The sequence below is a fragment of the Canis lupus genome, chromosome 20 (genome assembly GCF_003254725.2).
Source record: "Canis lupus dingo isolate Sandy chromosome 20, ASM325472v2, whole genome shotgun sequence".
Classification (NCBI taxonomy): domain Eukaryota; kingdom Metazoa; phylum Chordata; class Mammalia; order Carnivora; family Canidae; genus Canis; species Canis lupus.
Window position 1 is genome coordinate 49,241,272 of NC_064262.1, and position 23,278 is coordinate 49,264,549.

Here is a 23,278-nt window from a genome sequence, read left to right on the forward strand (position 1 = left end):
ATGAGAGAGGGATCCAGCCACCAGGCCTGGCCAACTGCCACTGAGTGGGAACATGTTTAAAATTTTGTGAATAGGAAAAAAAAAAAAAATAAAAAAAAAAATAAAATAAAATAAAATTTTGTGAATAGGAAGGAAGTGGTGTCCTGCAAGATGTTTGTGGTGTCCCTTATCTGGCTGGTGGGATGGGGTTGATGCATGAGCTGGATGGATGAATGAGTGACTGCACAAATTAGCTAATGAGTGCATGAATCAATGAACAAGCTAGTGAATAGGTAAAAGAGTGAATGAGCCAAAGACCATAAACAAACAAATGAGTGCAACTGAAGATTTTCAGGAAGAGATCATTTAGAAGATAAAATCAGTCCATCCAAAACTGAGCTCTGACCCCCACCACACACAGACCTTTGGATGGCAGCTCTGTCCCAAAACCTTGGCTCCCCCCTCTCTCTCACACCCATACTTGATCCAGCAGCAGGGGTTTGCATCTCCTTTAAATAATATATCCCATGGGGCACCTGGGTAGCTCAGTGGTTGAGCATCTGCCTTTGGCTCAGGGTGTGATCCTGGGGACCCGGGATCAAGTCCCACATCGGGCTCCCTGCATGGAGCCTGCTTCTCCCTCTGCCTGTGTCTCTGCCTCTCTCATGAATGAATGAACAAAATCTTTGAAAATAAATAAATAAATAAATAAATAAATAAATAAATAAATAAATAAATCCCAAATCAGCATCATTGCTAGGCTGGACCAGTCATCTCCCTGTTCCTGCCCTGGCCTTCCACCGTCTATTCCCCCCACAGCTGCCACAGTATGCTTGTGAGCACCTGAGTCAGGTCCTATCCATCCCTCCTCTGTTCAAGCCTCCGTGGTCCCCTTCACATTTAGAGCAAAAGCAAAAAAAAAGCCCAGGTCTCCCCATAGCCCATAAAGCACTGCTTATTCCACACTGTCCCTTCCCTGTCCTTACCAACTCCTCTCCCTCTCAACCACTCCAGCCATACTGGTTTCCTGATGCCATTCCCTGAATATGCCAGGCAGGCATATTTCTGCCTCAGAACCTTAGCACTTACTATTAATTCTGCCTATAGTATTGAGGTGACTTATGTCAACACCTTCACCTTGACCACCTGATTTAATATGGCAGCCTGCCCCATGGTCCCTCCTGGGGCTCCCCATCCCCTTACACTATTTATTCTTTTTGCCAAAGTACTGTGCACCTTCTGTCACACTATTAATTTACTTTTTTTATTATATTTGCTGTCTCTCCCCAAATGGAGATTAAGCCCATAAAAGCAGGGCTCTGTCTGTTAACTAGTGAATCTTGAACATCTGGAATAGAGTCTGGCACGCAGTAGATGTTCTGCAAGTAAAAGTATATGCAGGTAGATTCCCTGGTGACTCATTCCTTGGTAAAGTGTCCATGGAAACTAGGGTCCTATTCACACCTCTTCCTGGAGGCCTGCCAAGCATGCACCATGCAGCTCTGCTACTTGCCTCTTTACCAAGGGTCCTGAGCTCCTTCCTCATCCCCCCTGTGGCATGACCCCCAGAATCATCAGATGTGGCCAAGAAAGGGGGACACAGAAAGTTGGTCCATCCGTGGAGAGCCATCTGCCTCCCCATTGACATCCAGAGCTCTCATTGGTTGTTTCCAAATGTCATTTTCACCTTCTCATAAGCTCCATCTCTGGAAAGCTAAGCCCTGGATCATGATGATTCCCTCGGGCCAGAGGGCTCGCCAGGGAAGCTAATGGATCCCCTGGCGAGAATCTGTGCCTGGGCCACATATCAGTTAATTTCCTCCAGAGGAACACCCTGACATTCTCCATCCTTTCCTTGGCAGGGTCTCCCTTCGCCCGAGCCAGCATTAAAAGTGCCAAGCTGGAAAACTCGACTTTTTTTCACAAAAAGGAGAGGAGGATGCGTTTCTACATCCGCCGCATGGTCAAAACTCAGGCCTTCTACTGGACTGTGCTCAGTCTGGTAGCCCTCAACACGCTGTGTGTTGCTATTGTTCACTACAACCAGCCCGAGTGGCTCTCCGACTTCCTCTGTGAGTACCACTGGCCCCTGCCCCCACTGGCTCCTTGATCCCTTCCTCACACCCTTCTCCCAATTCTCCCTCTCTGGTGGTATGCCTTTCTTCCTTGGCTCTTGTTGAATCTGCCCGTTCATGTGGGTGTGTCTGCAACTGCCACCACAGCAACAGAGCCCAACTTCTTTGGGCCTGGGGGCTGGAAGCTGGAATTCAGGTCACCAAATACTACTGTGATGCTTTTTAAAGAGAGAAGTATGAGGGCGTTGGAAAAGAAACATAAAGAGATAGAGACCACAGGACAGCCAGACTGAGACAGAAACGCCCATGTAATTAATAGGTGTATCTCTGAGGATGTTAAAATAAGTATTTTACAGTTGAGAGATGGGAATGCTTTAGGAACAAAGAGTGGCGCTTATGTTGTCCCCATTTTCTCTGCTTATTTCTGACACTCCCTGCTTTTCCCCTCTTCTTTCAAATCTCCTGCTTTTTATACCTTTCCTTTCTTGATATTTTTTACTTCCTTAAGTCTGGGATTCATTTCTAGAAGATCACCTCCAACAAGTGTGAGAACATCCTGCTCCCTCATTGGGTACCAGGACCCCCAAGGCTTTGCCCTTCTGGGCCTATTCCAGGATTCCAGGAGCTAGCATGAGATACTATCAAAATTGATGGCCAGGTGGGGAGGAGGAGCAGCAGTGAAAGGTGAGGAGGATTTAAAAAATAAAGAGCTCTGAGGAATCAACAAGAGTAGTGTCTGGGCAGTGACGAAAGCAAATCCATGCCCTGGCTTTGGCTTGTGGGCCCTGCAGGAGGATTTCCCTAAACCTTTTTGCCTGCTGGCTGCCCTCTACCTGCACGTACTAGTTTGTCTGACTTAGGTCTCTAGCTTTTTTCCCCTTCTGACCAGGTTCAGAACTGACCCAGACAGCCACTAGAGATAGTCGAGTCTTCAGCCTAGAGAGACCCAGAAGCCTGGTCCAGGTCATGGTTTCCTTGTAACCCTCATTGTTCTCAGTCACATTGGTTGACCCCTCAGGACACCCCCCAGGGGCCAGCTCTCCTTCTGAGAGCCCTAACCTAGTTCCAACCTTAGTAATTGTATTTGGTCCCCCTGGAGTCTTACAAATGAGGATTCTTTACTTTTTGTCTTAACCTCCTCTGTAGTCTATTTTTAATCTCCCATATTCTCCATACTAATCACTTTGCTTTGTCTGTCCTGGTTCAAGAACAGGGGGTTGGGACTTCCTGCCCCAGGCCTCTAAATCTGTAAAGGTCCTTTAATTATTCCCAGTTGAGAAAACTGAGACACAGAAAGGTTAAGTAACTTGCCCAGGGTCACACAGCTAGTAAGTGACAAAGCCAGTATTTGAACCTAGAATCCAAGCTATGTCTGATGCCCAATCCCTTCCCTGGTTACCAGGTGGCCTGGATTCTCAGTGACCCTGGACAAGTCACTACCATCATCCATCAATCAAAAGCATCTTCATTAAAAAAAAGAAAGAAAACATCTTCATTTATAAAGCACCCTTTTATTTTATTTGCCACTAAGAAATAAAGTAGTGCTGCCATCTTAAACTGGGATATGGCAATTTTAAGATACACCCCCCCAATCCACAGATGTCAAACTGAACAAAAAATGTTTGTCTTGGAATCAGCGAAGTGTGGCCGCTTCTCGTGGTCTCGAACTTCTCATCTGGAAATTGGAGTCGATGGCCCTGAAAGTTCTTCCAGACCCACAAGTGCTACAGATAATTCTCTCAGCTCTTGTGCATTGTCAGCTATCAGGTTTCCATGGTAACTGGGAAGCAAGCATCTCAGAAACTCTTGAGTTCTCCCAGAGTTGTTTCTGGTGGTTCTTAGAATACCCCAGATGTTATAGACAGTTTTCCCCTCATTGATATTTTGGCCTGGCAATCCTGGAGGCCCTGGTTTCCTTCAGATACTAGGAGCTCCCTGGAGTCCAAAAACCTAAGAGGAAGTTTTGGTCAGGAATGAGTGTGAAGGACCTTGATGGTTCAGACCATCTCTTAAAAGAACAATATAATAAATGCCCTTGACTTTCAGACAAAATTACCTATGTGACCAAAGTTGGAAGTTCTTGGAAGTTTGGGTCTTCTGTCTTCCTATCTGTATGTTTTCTCCCCCTTAGAAGCCCTCCTTACCCTCATTCCCATCCACTGGGTGAGAATCCATGCCCTTCCTGATGACTCATCTTCCTACCCCACCAAGAAAGCTCTCTCAGAAAAAGGTCCTGAAATTAGCCATGTCTTTGCTGGATCAAACAAATTACCCATAGGTTACCTCTCCCCAAGGCATTTACACCATTAGGCTTTATCTTGTTCAAGACCTTTTAGACATCAGCAAGACAGAATTTTGCCAGGGGACCTCAGATAGGTTTTCCAAGTTGGAAGAAAAGCTGTACCTTGAATTGGCTGCCCCTGAATCTCCAGCTAAGTCCCTGACCCAAGGATTACTAAAAGGACACCATTATGATTTCTATTTCTATTTTTCCTTTAAAGCCCAAGCATATAAAAGTAGATTAATCATAGTTCTTAGATTATGACACACTGACATCCTGGGGCCATTGTTATTTTGTCAGTTAGCCATTTAGTTTGTTAGTTCATTAGTTTTAGAAACATGGTAAACACCCAGGGACCCACCAGCCAGCACAAAATCTGGGTCCTTGGCCACAACCTGCATCTAGCCCTTCTCGTTGAATCAGGACAAAAACTACAAGGTGGAGAGCCATGGAGCTTTAACCTTACTCCTTTTTAAGATTGGCCAGGGGTCGGTGGTGGGTTGGAGAGTGGGGGACAATTGTTGTTCCTCCCCTTTAACAAAGGAGAAACTGAGGCCTGCAGAAATGAAGCCTTGCATAATCTTTGGCCAAGGCCATCAACAGCTATCCTCTCTGCATCCCAGACCAGAGCAGGACAGGATTGCTATTAATAAGAAAGTCCATGAAACCACTCCCACCCCACAAACTTAACCTCCTCTTTATTTCTCCCCTCTCCCTTCCAGACTATGCAGAATTCATTTTCTTAGGACTCTTTATGTCCGAAATGTTTATAAAAATGTACGGGCTTGGGACGCGGCCTTACTTCCACTCTTCCTTCAACTGCTTTGACTGTGGGGTAAGTGCTCTGGTTGGTAAACAGTTCATTTCTCCAGCTCTTGCCTAGAATGGCTGATGCCTGGGAACATCCGAAAGGGAACAGTAGGGTCACCCCTGGATGTGAGAGCCTCCACTGAGTGCAGAATCCCAAATTTTGGATGAGGATACAGAAGTCCCAAGACTTTTAGCCACTGCCAGTCGGAGGGAAATGTGCAGACCCTCTTTCGCACGGGGGATTTGGCCATTCACACTAGGGCTTCATGCAAGAGCAGCTCACAAGAATGCCCTGAGTGGCCTTGTTTGTAATAGTCCCAAACCAAATGACCCAACATCCCTTTGCAGTAGAATGGATAAATAAGTTGTGACATAGCCATATAATGGAATTCTCCACAGCAATGAGAGGGAACCAGCAACAGCCACACCCAACAGCCGGATAAATCCCACCTGCATGATATTGCACAAAAGGAGGCAAACACTGACAAAAAAATCAGTCCGTACGGCACGTTTTGCTGGTGGAAATTCAAATAGATCTAAACTCTGTTGGTTAGGGATGATGCTTGATAACTTTGAAAAGGCAAGGACCTGGAAAACATTATGCTAAGTGAAAGAAGCTAGACCCAAAAGGTCACATACTGCATAATTCCATTTATAGGAAATGTCCAGAACAGGCAAATCCATAGAGACCGGAAGCAGATCAGTGGTTGCCAGGGGCTGGGGTGGGGGTGCCGGGGAGTGACTCCTCATTGGGTCAGGCTCTCTTTTGGGAGTGATGAAATTGTTTGGGAAGTGAAGAGAGGTGAGGGTCACACAACGCTGTGAGTGTGCTAAATGCCACTGAGTTGTGTACTTCAAATGGTTAATTTTGTCTTAGGTGAATTTCATGTCAGTTTTTTTTAATGCAAGGAAATGGTTATTACAAAATTCAGGATGGTGGTTATATCTAGGGGTCCCTCGAGGCTTCCAGGGTGTTGACATGTCCTATTTCTTGACAGCGGTGGCAGTTACATGGATATTCACTTTGCAGTTATGCATTTCAGGAATTCTTTGCTCTGCCTGAGCTGCTAATCAATTTTAAGAAAGGGATGAGGAGGGACGCCTGAGTGGCTCAGCAATTGAGCACCAGCCTTTGGCTAAGGGCATGATCCCGGAGTCCTGAGATCAAGTCCCGCACTGGACTCCTTGCCTGGAGCGTGCTTCTCCCTCTGCCTGTGTCTCTGCCTCTCTCTCCTTCTGACTCTCATGAATAAATAAATAAAATCTTAAAAAAAAGAAAGAAAGAAAGAAAGAAAGAAAGAAAGAAAGAAAGAAAGAAAGAAAGAAAGAAAGAAAGAAAAGGATGAGGAAAGTCTGAGACCATCACCCATCACCCTGCTTCCATTTGGGGGCAGCTTGGTGGGGTTCTTGCAACTTTTGGGGCCAAGGCATGTTTTCAAGGTCCCTGGACACAAGCCCAGGTTCTGTGTTCTAGGTTATCATTGGGAGCATCTTCGAGGTCATCTGGGCCGTCATAAAACCCGGCACATCCTTTGGAATCAGCGTGTTACGAGCCCTCAGGTTATTGCGTATTTTCAAAGTCACAAAGTAAGTCTTTGGAGTCCCCTGGCATCCCAGCAGGGGGCAGGGAAAGGGACCAGGGTGAGGCCACCTCCAGGATGCTGGGAAGTGGGCTCAGCTGGCCCGGCCTCTGTCGGCAGGTACTGGGCATCTCTCAGGAACCTGGTCGTCTCTCTTCTCAACTCCATGAAGTCTATCATCAGCCTGTTGTTCCTCCTTTTCCTGTTCATCGTTGTCTTCGCCCTTTTGGGAATGCAACTCTTCGGCGGCCAGTAAGTGCTCAGCAGATTCCCCAGACTTCTGCTTCCCTGGGGTCAGGTGCCCTCAGACCCAGGCCTGATCCATCCAGAGACCCAGGCTCACCTCCGTCTCGCAGACTGCCCTCCTCACGAACCCCCCAGATGCCCAGGGCACTCACCCAGATGCTCAGGGCCCTGGGTACAGTCAGGGTGTCCTTCTAGGGAAGAGATAGGAAATAGAGATGATGGAGATATTGCCCTGGAAAGATTCTAGGGAATAGAGATGATGGAGATGTTGCCCTGGAGACAGGATGCTGAGCCAAACCCTCAGAGCACCCTGGGCAGGGCCAGTGTGACATGCCTGTGTCCTCCCCACAGGTTTAACTTTGATGAAGGGACTCCTCCTACCAACTTCGACACTTTTCCAGCAGCAATAATGACGGTGTTTCAGGTATGGTCTTCACCCGGCCCCAGAGGTGGACACCTCTTAGCATCCAAGATAAAAGCACCCGCTCAGTGTATGGGGGACGCCTCTTAGCATCTTAGATAAAAAAGCACCCGCTCAGTGTATGGGGGTAGGGGGGCCCTGGTGAGGGGACCAGGGTGAGGCCACCTCCAGGACGCTGGGAAGTGGGCTTAGCTGGCCTGGCCTGACTGCCCCTCCCCCTGGGGGGCTTCCTTGAATCCCTCTTTCTCTACTTTACCTTACCCTCCTGTTTTAAAATATAGGTTTTATCATTATTCAGATTTGGTGAGGCCAACAGATCAGTAGATAACTGCCATTGGGAGCTGTTATAAGATAGTTTATTGTACTTGCAGATTCCAAGAGAGGGAGTACAGGGCTCACCACACAGGGCCATACGAGGGAAGCAGCTGGGTGGGTCAGGAGGCAGAGGGAGGGGGGACGTGAGCACAAGCCTTTAACTGTGGTTTCTGCAGGAAGGATTGGAGAGGAAGGGTAAACAGATTTAGAATTGGCTCGTTTGAATGATTTCAGTGAGCTCTGGGCATAGGGGCCGTCTCAGGTTGGCTGGTCCCTGCCCTGGAGTCACTGGGGCAGGGGGTTGTTGGCTCTGAGTGTAAGAGCCCAGCCCAGATAGAGGAAGTGGTTTGGGAGTGTGGGCTCTGTATTGGTTGATTTGCATTTGACAAGCGTGCTTACTCCCCAGCAAGTTGTGTTTACTCTGTAGGAAGTAGGTAGCCCTGACTTCCTCTTGGGTCAGCAAGGATCTCCCCACCACCACCACCAAATGTCAAAGCATCAGAATCCAGGAAATAAAAGACATGATTCCTACACGCACCCTCCCCAGGTTGGCAGGCACCCCGATCCCACATTCTAAAGCAAATAGACCCTGGGTGGTCTTCCTAAACCAGCCCTTGCACCTATGTGGACATATGCCCTGAGGTTTGGGACTGACCTAGCTGTGACCACCAGAGCCTTTCTCGTGGGTTCTGTCTCTTTGGGGTGAGGGGAACAAGAGAGTGTATGGAAAATGTGACTTCACTCCCTCCCCCTCCTGGGAGGGTAATTTCTCAATGAGACCCCTAGACCAGGGTTGGAAAGGGAAACCATCCATGAAGTTTCAGCCCCCACATACATGATTGCCAAGAGTTGTAATCACCAGCCATGTATCTTCATCACAGGGGGTTTTGTCCAAGAGGGATTCTATCCCCCAAGGACGATTGGAAGTTCTAAAAACATTACTGGTGGCCACAGCTCTGGGGGAGGCGTGCTATAGGCATCTGGTGGGTGGGGGCCAGGGCTGCTGCTCAACCCCCCACAGTGCACAGGACGGCCCCACCAGAGAGAATGACCTGGCCCCAAATGTCAGCAGTGTTGAGGCTGAGAAACCTGCATTAACAGATTGACATTTTTTGGAGTTATTTCACATTTACTTTATCCTTGTGAAAATATTACAAAGGAGGGAAGCTGGATTTTTTTTTCAGTGAGCACGCCTGTCCCCTCAGTCCATCCCATAAGCATCAGGGCAACTTGCATTTGCCAGCACCTGCATCCCTGTGCCTGACAGGCTCTCCGATCACTAGCTCCCACCCTGCCTCCAGGCACAGCCGTCCAGAAGGACTAGTGATTATGTGGCTTAAGCAGCAGAGCTCTGGAGGGCCCACAGGGCTGGTTCCTGGGAAGGACTCTCTTCCTGGTTTACAGATGGCCACCTCCTCACATGGCACAGAGAGAGACAGACAGACCCAAGTTCTCTGCTGTCTTTTCTTAGAAAGAAAAGCACTGATCCCATCTTGAGAGACCCACCAACGCGTGACCTCATCTAACCCATCCCCAAACACTGTCACATGGGGGTTCAGAGCTTCAATGAATTTAGGGGGCACAGCTTCATGTATAGCAAATCCCCTTATCACATCAGGGAAGACAGAGTTACAGAAAGATTTGTGACTCCCCCAGGGTCACCTTTTCCTAGAAGCCAGGCTGAGAATCCCTCTGTGCAGGGATGTCCCTTCCCACTCACAAACGGGCAAGACCCCCCCACCCGCCGCCCCAGAGACCAGGGCCCAGAAGAGCCACTGCGGGCAGGTTCCAGCTCTACAGCTGCGTCTCCACGGGGCCCGTGGCTGAGAGGGGTTGGCTGTGTGTTTCTCCGTCCCCTTTCAGATCCTGACGGGTGAAGACTGGAACGAGGTCATGTATGACGGTATCAAGTCTCAGGGGGGCGTGCAGGGCGGCATGGTGTTCTCCATCTACTTCATCGTGCTGACCCTCTTCGGGAACTGTATCCTCCGTGGGGAGGGTCGGGGGGCAGGCCTGGGTGGCCGGTGGAGCAGACTGGGGAGGGGGCGGGGGGCACAAGGGAGGATCCAGGAAGCCCCGGGAGCCAGGGTCCGAGTGGCTGTGCTTTCCCTGACTCCAGCGCCTGCAGACACCCTCCTGAACGTGTTCTTAGCCATCGCGGTGGATAATTTGGCCAACGCCCAGGAGCTCACCAAGGTGGGGTTGGTGGGAGAATGTTTCTCCCTGCGGCAAAGTTACCACCTGCCGGTGGCAGATCAGGACCAGGCTGGGTGTGGAGGGTGGGGGCAAGGTCTGGATGCCCCGGGCCCAGGAGGAGGCAGCTCCTCCCCCCGAAACAGACTGTCCCTGACCACAGCGGATTCCACGGCCGAGGAGGTGGGAGGGGGTGAGGCAGCGGGGCTGCCACACGAAACAGATGCCAGACTCCACTGGAGTGCCCATCTATAGGGAGTGGACAGCATCAAGGGACCTCCAAGGAGTGGTACAGCCCCCAGGCTAGCAGGCATTGTCACCATCCTAGAGCTGAAAGGATGGAGACAGATGGAGATTAACCCGTGCAGGGTCTCGAGGCTCAAGGCGCGGCCCCATCAGCTTGGGAGCTGGCCGGACTTCACCTCCAAGGGGCAGCAGTAGAGAATGAGATGATGCTCATGGGTGACAGGCCTTGCTGCCATCTCCCTTTTGCAGAAGGGGAAATTGAGGCTCAGAAAGGCAAAGTCACTGGTCCCAGATGGTATGATAATAGCAGCTACTATTTATAGCCTCTCCCGGTGCACCTTAGGCACTCAACACGGTTTTTGCTATACAGTAAGTGCTCAATAAAGGGAGCCTAGGGCTAGTTACTAGGTACAACTTGGCCCTAGGGCTTTCATTGGACAGAGCTGGTAAAAGGAAGGGAACCCAGGCCTGGCAAACTCCAGAACCCGAGTTCTTTACCCACTCACCCTGCGCCCTGCTGGTTTTCACTAGAGCCCCAGCTGAGCAGGAAAAGATACAAAGTAACAACCACAGCAGAAGAGACAGCACTTACTGTTCTCTCCCATTTCACAGGTGGGAAAGCTGAGGTCCAGAGAGGTTAAGTGACCTTGCCACATAGCTAGGGGCTAAAAGGGCAGAGATGTGAGCCCCTCAAAAGAGCAAAAGTGAGAGAAGAGCAGAGGAAGTCAGGAGAGAATTTGGGAGAGGGGGCTGAGAACCATCCATGGGAGGAAAAGTTATCACTCGTGTCAGTGATGTTGAATTACCCAGGCAAAATTTACAGTCAGATGCCCCTTAGAGCAGCCTTGGACTCCCTGGGACTCGGGTCGGGCTCAGCCAGGCACAGAGGAGGTAGCATTGCTTTTAGTAACACGGCTCACCCGCCCTGGGATAGCCCATAAGCAGGGCCGCTGAGAATGGTCATGCTGGTTGTGCACTGCGCAAAGGAAGCCGGGCACCTTTTTTGCAATTTGACAGGGGGGTATTGGAAAACCGCCCCATTGCATTAAGAGAACATGTGCAGAGTCTTCCTGTCGGCCCAGGAGGGCCACGCCTAGGGCATCCCTCTGCTTCTCGGCCCCATCTCCAGAGCCTCAAGGTGTCGAACTGAACTGAGCGGACGCTGCCAAACCTTCCATCTGCTGGCCCTGGCAGGAGGGAGAGAGAGTTTCCCGGGGCCCCACTCTGACTGGGGAGAAACGGAAGTCTCTGCTACCCCAAACACACGGCCCCAGGCCTGGTCACTGTGGAGCAGGCTGGCTCCAGGGGCTGATCCAACTGTGTGCTCATCCAAGATCCAGGAGCCCATCCTCAGAGGCTGTCACAGGGCAGAGGGTGCACCAGGAGGGGTGGGAGTAGCGGAGGGAGAGAGGCAGGATCATCTGCGAAGGATGGACATCCTCCTGCAGACCCAGATTATTTCCTTCATTTATTCTACAAGTATTTCTTAGGCATTTCATATGAGGCAGGGACCCTGCTAAACCCCTGGTGTGTTTTCATCTCCTTCAATCTTCACAGAAAGCAAGGAAGTAAGTTCTCTGAGCCCCACTTCACAGATTGTGTCATTCATCCAAAAAGCATTTATTGAGCACCTACTGTGAGCAGGACCTGGTCTAGGAGCCAAGTACAGGGCAGTGAGCAAAATAGGCAGAAATCTCTGCCCTCGTAAGGCTGACATTCGAACGAGAAAGATGACAAATTTGTCAGATGGGGAGAAGTGCTGGAGAGAAGAGCGAGAGAGAAAAAGTTGGGGAGAGTGAAAATTTTAGGTGAAGACGGTGAGGCCCTGAGACGTGGAGCGACTCACCTGACGTCAACGGTAAGCGGAGGAGCTGGGATTTAAAGCCAGGGGGATCCAGAACCTGTCCTCTTAGCCACGTGCACTGCTGCTCAAACTTGACCTGCTCTTGATAGTCTCCGGGGAGCTTATTGAAGATGCAAGCTCCAGGGCCCAGCCCAGGCTCTCCCACAGGCCTGGGAGTCTGTATTTGCAGGGCAGGTGAGGCAGGTGGTCCAGGGACTGGGCTCCGAGAAATGCAGGGTGAGGTGTCAGGAGGAAGGGAGGCCTTGTGAGAAGGGGTGGCAGGCCGGATCCCACCTCTGTGTTGTCACTGGCAGCGTGTCCTGATCTGACCATTTCCGAGGTGGTAAGGTTGCTGCTTGCCCCAGAGTTCCCCGCTCAGGGGGAGAGGTGCCCTGCCGTAGCATGGCTTTTCTTATTGGTGGGTTCATCTCTGGCCATTTCTTTCTCGTTGCTTTTTCTTTGCTTTTTCTTTGTTGGCTTTTCTGTTTTACGAATGAGGCCCTGCATGAAGGCTGAAGAAGGATTTAAAGCCCCAAAACATCTTTTTCTGTATGTATTTTTAAAACATCTTCCCCCACCCTCCTCCTCTCTGAACCTAACCGGCTGAGAATATAAGCTCCTCTCCCAATTCCCCTTCTGGAGGCTGTTGGCAGTGCACGGGATGGGCCATGGGATGCCAGTTTTTTCTGCATGTGGGGGCTAGTCAGGGTGTTTTTTTAAAAGGCCTGGTTCAGAGACCTTAACCCAGAAAGTAAAGTGAGAGGAAAATCTGCATTACTTTCCGGCTCACGGAGACAGGATGCAGAGAACTCTCCATTGTGGGAAAGGAAGGGAGTCTGGTTTTTTTCTTTTAGTTTCCTTCCAGTTGTGTGCTAAAATAGAGTTAACAAGGAGCTGGATATGGAGGCTGCGCGTAAAGGGGCTAGTAATGCACTTGACCCACGGTGGGCACCTATTCCCATCTGCCGGCCTTGGCTATGGTTGCTTGACCCACCCAGGCCACACCTGCTTCTGAGTGTTTCACATGTTGCCCCTCATTACTGTAGGGTCAGAGGTGAGGCCCCAAGGCCGAGTTCACGTTTTGTGAACAGGGACTCCATGTGTCTTTTAGGATGAGCAAGAAGAAGAAGAAGCAGCCAACCAGAAACTTGCTCTACAGAAAGCCAAGGAGGTAGCAGAAGTGAGTCCTCTGTCGGCGGCCAACATGTCCATAGCTGTGTAAGTGCCCCCAACTCCAGAATGCTATCCAGGCTCCTCAGCCTATACCCCCTCCTGGTCAACGATTCGGGGGCCAGGAGCAGTCCCTGACAGGGTTGAGGTACGTCTGTTCTCCCACCCCCTTTTACTTGATAAATAGTTAATAAGCACCTCCTATGTGTCAAGTATTGTTCTAGCTGCTGCAGAGACAGCATTAACAAGAGGTTAAGGGGTACAGGGAGAGCTAGGGCTTGGGAGAGTTGGGCTTTTAAATAAAGTTGTCAGGGAAGGCCTCACTGAGGTGATAAGACCTGAAGGAGGTGAAGGAGGAGCCAAGGGGGGATCTGAGGGAAGAGCATACCAGGCAGCAGGAACAGCATATGCAAAGGCCCTGAGGCTGGGATGTGCCTGTTGTATTTAGGGAACTGGAAGGAGGCCACTGTGACTGAAATAGAGGGAGGGAGGGAGGGAGGAAAGTGGGAGGAAGTAAAGACAGGTGACAAACATCGTTCAGGGCCTTGTGGGTCACGGGTGGGACTCAGACCTTTGCTCTGAGTCAAGTGGAAGCTATGGAAGGTTCTTGAGCACAGGTAGGACAAGACCTGACTTGGGTGCTCATGGGGGCTCTCTGGCAGCTGTCAGGGGAACAGACTGCAGGGAGCATGGGTGGAAGTCTGCGGACTAGGCTCCTGGAAGAAAAAACTTCTTTGGTCCATGCAGAAGGGATAATGGGACTGGAGTAGGGTGGTGGCCCTGGTGGTGGATGTAGCTGAATTCTAGACAGATCAGGAAGGTAGAGTGGACAGAGTCTGCTGGTGAAGCAGAGGCACTGAGGCGCTGAGTGAGATTAAGGTTAATGTGAGATCCATTGACACTGATACTCCGAATTGTGCCTGTGTCAGGTGTCCTGAGGATTTTGTACACTGTGGGGCAGTGCATCATGTGACGGTGGGGAAGGGGCTTTCTTTGCCAAAGTGGAAGGAGGTGGCTGTGAAAGGGGAGCCCGGGAAAACACATAATCAGACCAGTGACTTTAGCACAGTCTGTGGAAGACGATGGTCTGTATAAAACAATCAATGCACACAGAAACCCTGGAAAAGTCTGTATACTCCGGGCTGGGCTCCAACCTGGCCAGCTCTCCAGCAGCGGCCCTGTGGGTAAATAGGCACCAGTGGGTAAAGAGGTGCTGCCCCATGACTCCCAAGTGCCCACCCTGGCTCTCTTTGGGACCACCCAGACCTCTCGTACCCCAGAATTAAAGGGTCATGCAGGCCCCGTGGGTGATTCCAAAACTCGCTCCAGGCCAGTGTCCATGAGGATCGGCTGTCTCAGAGGTTAAAATATTTTGAACATCAGGGCAACACCTCCCAGGGGGTCATGTGCGACCATTGGTCATGTGCAACGGGAATGCCCACGAGGGCTGAGGACAGCCCCCCCCCCCCCCATTAGACAAAATATGCAGTCAGAATGAGACACCTACCCAGGTCTAAGGCACTTGCTAGGCCAAGATGTCCAGCCAGGTTGAATTTTCTGCACAGGCTGAGACCAGGTTGGGAGGAGATACCCAGCCAGGCCAAGATACCCTCGTGGGCTGCGATGCCCAGTGAGCCAAGACCACCTGGGTGGAGACGCCCAGTGGGCAGAGACTCCCTGCAGGCGGAGGGGCCTGCGCAGGCCTGGCCCCGCGGTGCTCTAAGCCCTGCGCCCTTCCCTTGCAGGAAGGAGCAACAGAAGAACCAGAAGCCCACCAAGTCGGTGTGGGAGCAGCGCACGAGCGAGATGCGGAAGCAGAACCTGCTGGCCAGCCGGGAGGCCCTGTACAACGAGATGGACCCCGACGAGCGCTGGAAGGCCTCCTACGCCCGGCACCTGCGGCCGGACATGAAGACCCACCTGGACCGGCCTCTGGTGGTCGATCCCCAGGAGAACCGCAACAACAACACCAACAAGAGCCGGGCGGCCGAGCCCACGGTGGACCAGCGCCTCGGCCAGCAGCGCGCCGAGGACTTCCTCAGGAAACAGGCCCGCTACCACGACCGGGCCCGGGACCCCAGTGGCTCGGTGGGCCTGGACCCCCGCAGGCCCTGGGCGGGCAGCCAGGAGGCCGAGCTGAGCCGGGAGGGGCCGTACGGCCGCGAGTCGGACCACCACGCCCGGGAAGGCGGCGGGGAGCAGCCGGGCTTCTGGGAGGGCGAGGCGGAGCGGGCCAAGGCCGCGGACGCCCACCGCAGGCACGCGCACCGGCCGGCCGGCAGCCGGGAGAGCCGCAGCAGCTCGCCGCGCACGGGCGCCGACGGGGAGCCGCGCCGGCACCGGGCCCACCGCAGGCCGGCCGAGGAGGGCGCGGACGACAAGGCCGAGCGGAGGGCCCGGCACCGCGAGGGCAGCCGGCCGGCGCGGGGCGGCGAGGGCGACGGCGACGGGCCCGACGGCGGCGGCGGCGAGCGCAGGAGGCGGCACCGGCACGGGCCCCCGGCCTCGTACGAGGCGGACGCGCGGAGGGAGGACAGGGAGCGGCGGCACCGGAGGAGGAAGTAAGTGCGGGCGACCCCGGGCAGGGTGGGGACCGCAGCGGCTGCGATGCCGGGAGCCACGGTGGCGCCTCTGGGGCCTCTCGCGTCTCTCTGCCGCCCCCGCGCGGTAGATCCCGCTGTCGGGGGGAACCGCGCCGCGGAGCCGCGGGCCCCGGGTCAGCCGAGTCGGGCCGCCGGAGGCTGCAGGCGCACCATTTCGCCCTTGTGCGTCCGGGGAAAATCTACGGGGAATCCACACCCGCCCCCCCCACCCCCCCCAAGAATTCTTCAGCTCTTCCATGCACTTGCTGTGTGACCTTGGGCAAGGGACTTCACATCTCTGGGCCTCGGGTTTGTCGATCTGTAAAATGGAGATAGCGGGATCAAACTGGGTCATTGCTGGAGCTCCAACAGACAATTCATGCCGAAGGCCGGAAGAAGAGCGGCTGACACATAAGGGCTTGGTACATGTAGACCATTTTTAGCTGTTAATGAGTCAGCCATCTTTTTACCTGATGCTATTCCTGAGGGATTTAAAAAGCCACACTGGGCCCTCAGAATTGAAAGGAGAGCGGGGTTGAGGCCACTTCCAGGCCAGCACCGTATGCAGTAGGAAACAGCCTCCTTGTTTTCTTGGTATTTTGTGACAATCCTTCGATGGTTCTGTAGTGACTCTACATGTAGGAGCCCAACCATGTTGAAGCACACATTGGTCTTGTATTCGATGATGTCCTGTTAGTCTTCTTTATATCACCACGAGGGCATCATATTGATTTCTTAATGATGTGTTTAAGAGCCTGTTATATGACCTAGGCGCTAGGCCAGCACTTACCAAAATTGAATGTGTATGTGAGTCCCTGGGGATCTTCTTAAAATATGGATTCAGTGGGTCTCAGGTACAGCCTGAGATTCTGCATTTCTAAGGAGCTTCCAGGTGAGACATGATGCTGGTCCAGGAACCACACTTTGAGTAGGGAGGCTCTGGAGGGCAGAGTGAAGTGACTCAGGGCCCAGTGTGCAGAATCACCATGAATGTGACAGCTACACATGCTGGCCGGCTCCCAGTGGTACAGGCAGTTAGGGTGACACAAGGGAGTTGCCACTAGTGTTGAGATTTTCCTAAGTGGATAATACCTCTTGGCAAAGTTCCATATGAAACAGAGTCTAGGCTTCCTTCAATATGGCCAGTAGTTGCATTCCGGGAAAACGGGGTGTGTATTTAAAACATACAAGGGGCACCTGGGTGGCTCAGTCGGTTGAGTGTACACCTCTTGGTTTCAGCTCTGGTCATGATCTTGGGGTTGTCAGATCTAGCTCCACATCAGGCTCTACACTCAACGCAGAGTCTACTGGAGATTCTCTTTCTCCCTCCCCCTCTGCCCCTTCCCGTACTTGCACATATGTGTTCTCTGAATAAATTAATTAAAATCTTAAAAAAAAAAAAACATGCAAGGGGAGCACCTGGGTGGCTCAGTCAGTTAAATGTTTGACTTCGGCTCAGGTCATGATCTCGGGGTCCTAGAATCAAGCCCCACATTGGAATCCCCACTCATTAGGGTGTCTGCTTCTCCCTCTCTCTCTGCCCCTCCTCCTGCTTGTGCTTCTCTCTCTCTCTCTCTCAAATGACTAAATAAAAATCTTAAATACAAGACATATGTTATGCTGATATATAGAACAGAGGTTAAAAACCAAAGACACAGGTCATTACAAGCAATTTTTCATCTGTGTAAGGGACATTAGTCACGAAGGAGAAAGGTTAATTCTTCCCCAGGTGGCCCTGCCCTGCACATGGTACAATGTTTTGTTTGCCTGCCTCCCATTTCCTAAATGCCCACAGTGGCCTCCAGGTGCTATGTCATTAGGTCTGCATGTGACTGCACAACAGCCTCCTGAAAACCATCACTCCAGATCATCCCCATGCTATCTCTTCTCTTAGGGGTTTATTCATCCATCCCATCAGTGTTTACTAAGTACTTACTACGGTCCTAGCTGGTGCGGTGGATTCAATCATTAACTGCAGGTGACAGGCATGCTAGGAGTGGTCTGGGGCTCTTGGAGAAATAAGACCAAGAAATTGTGCCCGGGCCGGGCTCCCAAAAGGAGCAATCTGAAAAGGGAGTCGAGTGTTCTAGGCTAAGAATAGCATGTGCAAAGGCCCTGAGGTAGACCAGAAGGAGGCCGGTGTGCAGTTTGGAAGGTGAGGAGAGAGTGGCAGAAAAAGAAATGGAAGGGACAGTGATGGGTCAGCAGGACCTCGAATCCTCTCAGGGCAAGGAGAGGCCACAGAAAGGATTTTTAGGTGGAATACAGCATTTAGAACATGACTGGATAATTAAGGACCAGTGATTCATTGATGCTGTTCTTCTCACTACTGCTAATATTAATATTATTGTCATCCTTGTTGTTATATTACTCCTGTGATTAAAGGAGGCCGAGTGATGGGGACGGAATGCAGCACAGCCTGCTGGTAAAGGGCAAGAACCCTGGAGCGAGAGATCACACTCATGCCCATCACTTCCCACCTGTGGGATTTGTAGCATCTCCCTTCCACTCTGTGGGCCTCTGTTGCTTATCTGTAGAGTGGGTATGAGAGCAGTACCTACCGCCTAGGTTCAAGTGAGTTAATACACGTAAACTGCTTTGAATCGTGCCTGGCTTCTAATAAGTGCTCAGTAAATGTTAGCTGTTATCACTGTGAAGATTGTTACTACGTACGTGCTCAATATATGCTAACTGTGTGTAGTAGTGGTAGTAGTAAGTGTTCAGAAATATTAGCTATTACTATTATTATTATCATTTATACTGTTAAGATTTTCTCATGGAAGTACCTGGGTGGCTCAGTTGGTTAAGAGTCCGACTCTTGGTTTCAGCTCAGGTCATAATCTCAGGGTTGTGACATTGAGTCCTGCATTGGGCTCCGTGCTCAGTGTGAAGTCGGCTCAGGATTCTTTCTGTCCCTCTCTCCCTCTGCCCCTCCCCCCACCTCTCTCCTTCCCTCTCTGAAAAAAAATATTTTTTTTTCTCTCATCAACAGACCTAAAAACCTTTATATCCATAGCCTTTAGAATGACCACTCCAGCTCCTTCCTTTCACAGATGGGGAAACTGAAGCCCAGAGATTTTTTTCCCCAAGGGCAGCTGGCCCATAGTAGCAGTGTGATAAGAATGCAGCTTTCCCGAATCCCACAGATGGCCCCCTGCTCCCCCTCCTTTCCAGGGGAAGAAAGTACCTCTCCACTGCCACCCCCAGACCTGCACCAGGAGGGCACTGCTACTCCCTTTTTGATGGATGTGTCAGGGGCCCTAGCCAGGAGAGGCATTACACTCCTGACTTATACAAAGGCTCTGATGCTCAATGGGAATAAAACTTCATGAAGATTCAGACAGTTTTAGAGAAAAAAAATCCAAGATGAGGCATTTATCTGATTTTTTAAAAAATGGCCAAGAGGAAACTTTATTCACGCATATAATGTCCTAAAAAGACATTTCAGTTCTATACAGTGACAAGCCAGTGGCCCTGCCTAAGGGGCCTGCCACCTGCATTTTTCCTTTTTGTCATTTCTTAGGCCTTTTCCCGGACCCACACTGTGTTTTTCATTCGCCAGAACATTAATAATATATATAATTGTTCTCTTTCCATTTCCTCTGCCTGTCCCCCAATTACAGCTTCATCTCCTCCCTGGTTTTAAATGGCCCCCCGCAGCTCTCACAAGCTCACCCCTCTAAAGAGTGGACAGAAGCACATTCTATTTCATTCATTCTACATTGTTCAGCAGCCACTGACCCCAGATCCCCCACCCCAGGCGGCTGAGCCCAACGGCACCCCAAGGCGACCAGAACCAAGGTAGAGCCTTCCCTGACTCCCAGGAAAATGTTGTGGGTCTCAGAGCGGCTGCCACTCCTCAGTAGCCAGGCAGTACTTCATGCTGGATGTGGCTGAACAGGGAGAGCTTTTGCCAAGACCCGCGACACCCCAGAATTAACATCTCAGCTCTCTGTACCCTAATTCCACCTGCTGCCATCACCACTGAAACCCACTCCCTAGAAAGAACAAGAAGAGATCCGGGACCTCTGAGCCTCACAGAGTCTATCCTGCCTTAGTAGTAGGACCAGAGTCCAGCCCACTCCTCTCCCAGCTGGGTGACACCTGGCAACTGCCTTTGCCCCTCTGGGCCTCAGTTTCCCTATCTGTAAAATGGGCCTGATCCTCATCCCACCTCCACTGGTGGTGGCTGCGGGGATCAAATGAATTAATACGCAGAGGTCCTTAGGACATGGTGGCACGAGGAAGCGGGACTCTCCTCTGCAGCTGGGGTCCTGGGCACACCCAGGGCAAGGTGTCCGTAGCTTTTGGCAGAAGGATGCTGAAGTGATTAGCTGGCAGAGGGATGCAGTGCAGGACAGGGTTATGCAACTGGCTGCCTATTCCGGGCAGATGATGCACATCCCCAAGAGAGAAGGGGGAAGGGGCCTGACTTCAAAGTTTTCTGCCCCTTTTGAGTTCTCCTTGGAGGCACTTGGCAGTGAAGCTTCCTGGAGACTGAGGTGTGGCCTCTGCAGGCTGAGCTTGCTCTGGCTTTGCAGTGGACAGAGCCGACAGAGGGAGCCAAGAGGCTCCTGGTCCTGGGCGCGAGGCTGACATCTCCGTGAGACTCCCCATGGTCTCAGCTGCTGTGTTCTTTAGTATAACCTCTTTACATGATGGCCGAAGGATCTGGGTTCTCTTTAAAATAGTAATTTACCCCAGCCTGATTTGTGCTAGAGGGACAGCTCTCTCTTTTATTAACAAAAGAAAAAAATCTGTAAAAACAATGAGGAAACACTTCAGCCAGATTTTCATCTCATGGACAACTTCTCAAAAAGGATCAGGAGTGGGTTCGAATCAGGAACTTCTTTGTGGGCTGTGTAAGACACTGAGGAAATACTGATGTAGACTTTATTTACTCACACCATCACAGCCGACACTGGCTATCCAAGGACCATACGAAGTTCCGAGGGCTGTTGGCGGTTCTGGGGCTCGGCCCTCCTTGACTGATAGACGCATCACTGCACACTCTGCCTCTGTGTCCCCTCTGTCCTCTCTCCTGCTCTTCTGAGGACCGGTCATTGCATTCAGGGCCTATCCTGATCCACGGTGACCTCATTTTGTGATCCTTAACCTAATTACATCTGCAAAGGCCCTTTCTCCAAATAAGGCCACATTCAGAGTTTCCTTGTTGACGCATCTTTTGAGAGGCCCACTACAATCTGCCCTCTGATTCCTCCCATCCCAAAAATCTACATCCATTTCATGTGCGGGATACACTCACTCCACCCCAACATCCCTAGAAGTCTTAGCCTGTTACAGCATCAGCTCCAGAATCCCACATCTCATCATCTAAGCTGGGTATGGGTGAGATTCTGGGCATGATCCATTTGGGGGCCAAATCCGCCCCCCCATCTGTGGACATGAAACTAGAAGACACATTCTCTGCCTCCAGCATACAGGGGTGGGACAGGAACACGGTAGGCATTCCTGTTCCAAAAGGGAAACGCTGAGAAGGGTAAAGGATCACTGGTCCCAAGCAGGTTCTAAACCCAGCAGGGCAGATCCCATCAGGTTACAGGCCGAGGAGTCATTAATAAACTTGCTCCTCATAGTGACCCAAGGAGGTTACAACACCTGTGTGATGGATGAGAAACAAGGCTAACTTGCCAGTGGTTATGTAGCAGCTCATCTCTAGGATCCCCACTGTTGTCTCCAAGTTATAGGGAAGGTTCTGCTACTCTATCCCCATTTAAAGACAAGGGGCTCAGAGAGGTTAATCAGATTACAGAGGATCACACAGCTAGTGAGGGGTTTTGCCGAGACTCAGAGCTGGGTCACTCTGGCCCACTCACACGAGTGAGAAGTGAGAAAGCCGGCTGGGCCTGCTCTTCTCCCCATGCAGCCTCAGAGAGGCAAGTCTGAAAATAAATTACCTTGTCTCTCTTCTGCTTCCTAAAAACACCGTGAACTTTTGCAAGTTAAAATGCAAAATTAAAACGAGGAAGTGTTAGGTGGATTTAGGGTCGCAGATTGGGCCTGGGCTTTGGCACCTGTGATTGCATCTGATTTCCCAGCTGGTCAGTACACGTGTACAACCTGAGAAAAATGTTTTCTGCTGTGACTCAGCTTCTCCAGGGCTCAGTCTCCTCATCTACATAATGGGACTAACAGTACTGCCCGCTTTCTGCAGTGCTCCTAAGGATCAGAAGAGCTGTGTGTGTAGTCTGGCACACAGCAGGTGCTCAATACGTGGGAGCTATTATGAGCAGAAGTGGAGGAAACAGGAAGCAGAACTGGGGGTGCCCTTTAAGAAGAGCCAGAGAGAGAAGTTTTGGATTGCAGAGCCCTCTGGGGAGAGAAGTCGTTGAAATTATAAACAACAGATGTCCTGGGGTTTCCAGGGAACAGAATTTGCCGGGGCCGGCACCCAGGAACTGGGGAAGGATGAGGCCCCTTGTCTGAGGCCCGAGGGTCTACAGGGGTGTCTAAAAGCAAACGGAGCAAACTGTCAGGATGCTGGCTAGGAGCCAGGTCCACTTGGCACAGGCAGGCAGAGCCGGGCCAGCTGAGGACAGACGTGCAGCCGGGAGCCGCCAGACAGGCTCCAAACCCCAGTCACCCTCACTGGGGCCACAGCTCCTGGAGGTGCCTGGCAAGCTAGGGGTGAGTGTGCAGATGGGAGGAGGCAGGGGTTGATGGTCTGGGCCTGGGGGACTTCTGGCCTTCAGCATCCTCATCTGAAAAATGGGAGCATTTGTTTATTATTTGACAAAAAGTGACCAAGTATTTGCCATGTGCCAGGCCCCGTTCTGGGCACTAGAATGAAAGCTGTGAACAAAAAAGGCAAAAATAAACCACTTGCCTCGCAGAGCTGGTGTCTCAAAGGGCACTGGGGTAGAAAAAGCCCAGCCAGGATGCTTAGCATCTTTCTCTCCTCCCCAGTGCACCGAGCACACAGACTCTTTCCTTCTCAGGTCCGTCGGCATGGTCTTAATTAGTTGAGTAATTGAGGCACCAAACTCCTACCCACCCTGTCTCCCCCACTCTCCACCTCCAGCCACACCAGCCTCCCAAAACTCAATAAGCGTATCCCTACTTCAGGACCTTTGCACCGGCTATTCCCTCTGCCTGGAGCACTTTGCCCATCACTCTTGTACCCCTGTGAAAAATTATTGTGTTCATCTGCCAGCTGTGTGGCCTTAGGCAAGAGACTTAACCTCTCTGAGCTTCAGTGTCCTCATCTGGAAAATGGGGCTCATCATTGTTCCTCTTGGGGCTGAGGATGAAGGGGTCATTATAAGTCAAGTACTTAGAGCAGCCCCTGATCGCTTGCGTTACAGAAGTGTTTGCTTTAACTAGTTTTATTATTTATTACATTTATTTGCACGTATGGCGTGCTCCTCCTAACTGGGATATTGGGAGGGGACATATTTATGTAAAGCTTCAGGTAAAGCTATGAGGCAGTTCTACCCGAAGAGATGGTGTCACTGTGTCTGCTTTAGCCACCCCTGAAAACACTGTGTGCCCCGGGGGGGGGCTCCTGGCGGGGAGG

General features: G+C 51.3%; 1 protein-coding gene across 1 annotated transcript in view; it reads left to right on the forward strand.

Moving 5' to 3' along the window:
- Window positions 1-23,278, forward strand: part of CACNA1A (calcium voltage-gated channel subunit alpha1 A) — a 220,492-nt gene that overhangs the window by 131,695 nt on the left and 65,519 nt on the right. Inside the window, exons 11-19 of the mRNA XM_049098218.1 lie at window positions 1,842-2,051; window positions 5,058-5,170; window positions 6,620-6,732; window positions 6,846-6,977; window positions 7,323-7,395; window positions 9,571-9,688; window positions 9,836-9,903; window positions 13,101-13,207; window positions 14,905-15,720. Coding sequence (XP_048954175.1) covers window positions 1,842-2,051; window positions 5,058-5,170; window positions 6,620-6,732; window positions 6,846-6,977; window positions 7,323-7,395; window positions 9,571-9,688; window positions 9,836-9,903; window positions 13,101-13,207; window positions 14,905-15,720 — 1,750 coding nt within the window. The remainder of the gene's footprint in view (window positions 1-1,841; window positions 2,052-5,057; window positions 5,171-6,619; window positions 6,733-6,845; window positions 6,978-7,322; window positions 7,396-9,570; window positions 9,689-9,835; window positions 9,904-13,100; window positions 13,208-14,904; window positions 15,721-23,278) is intronic.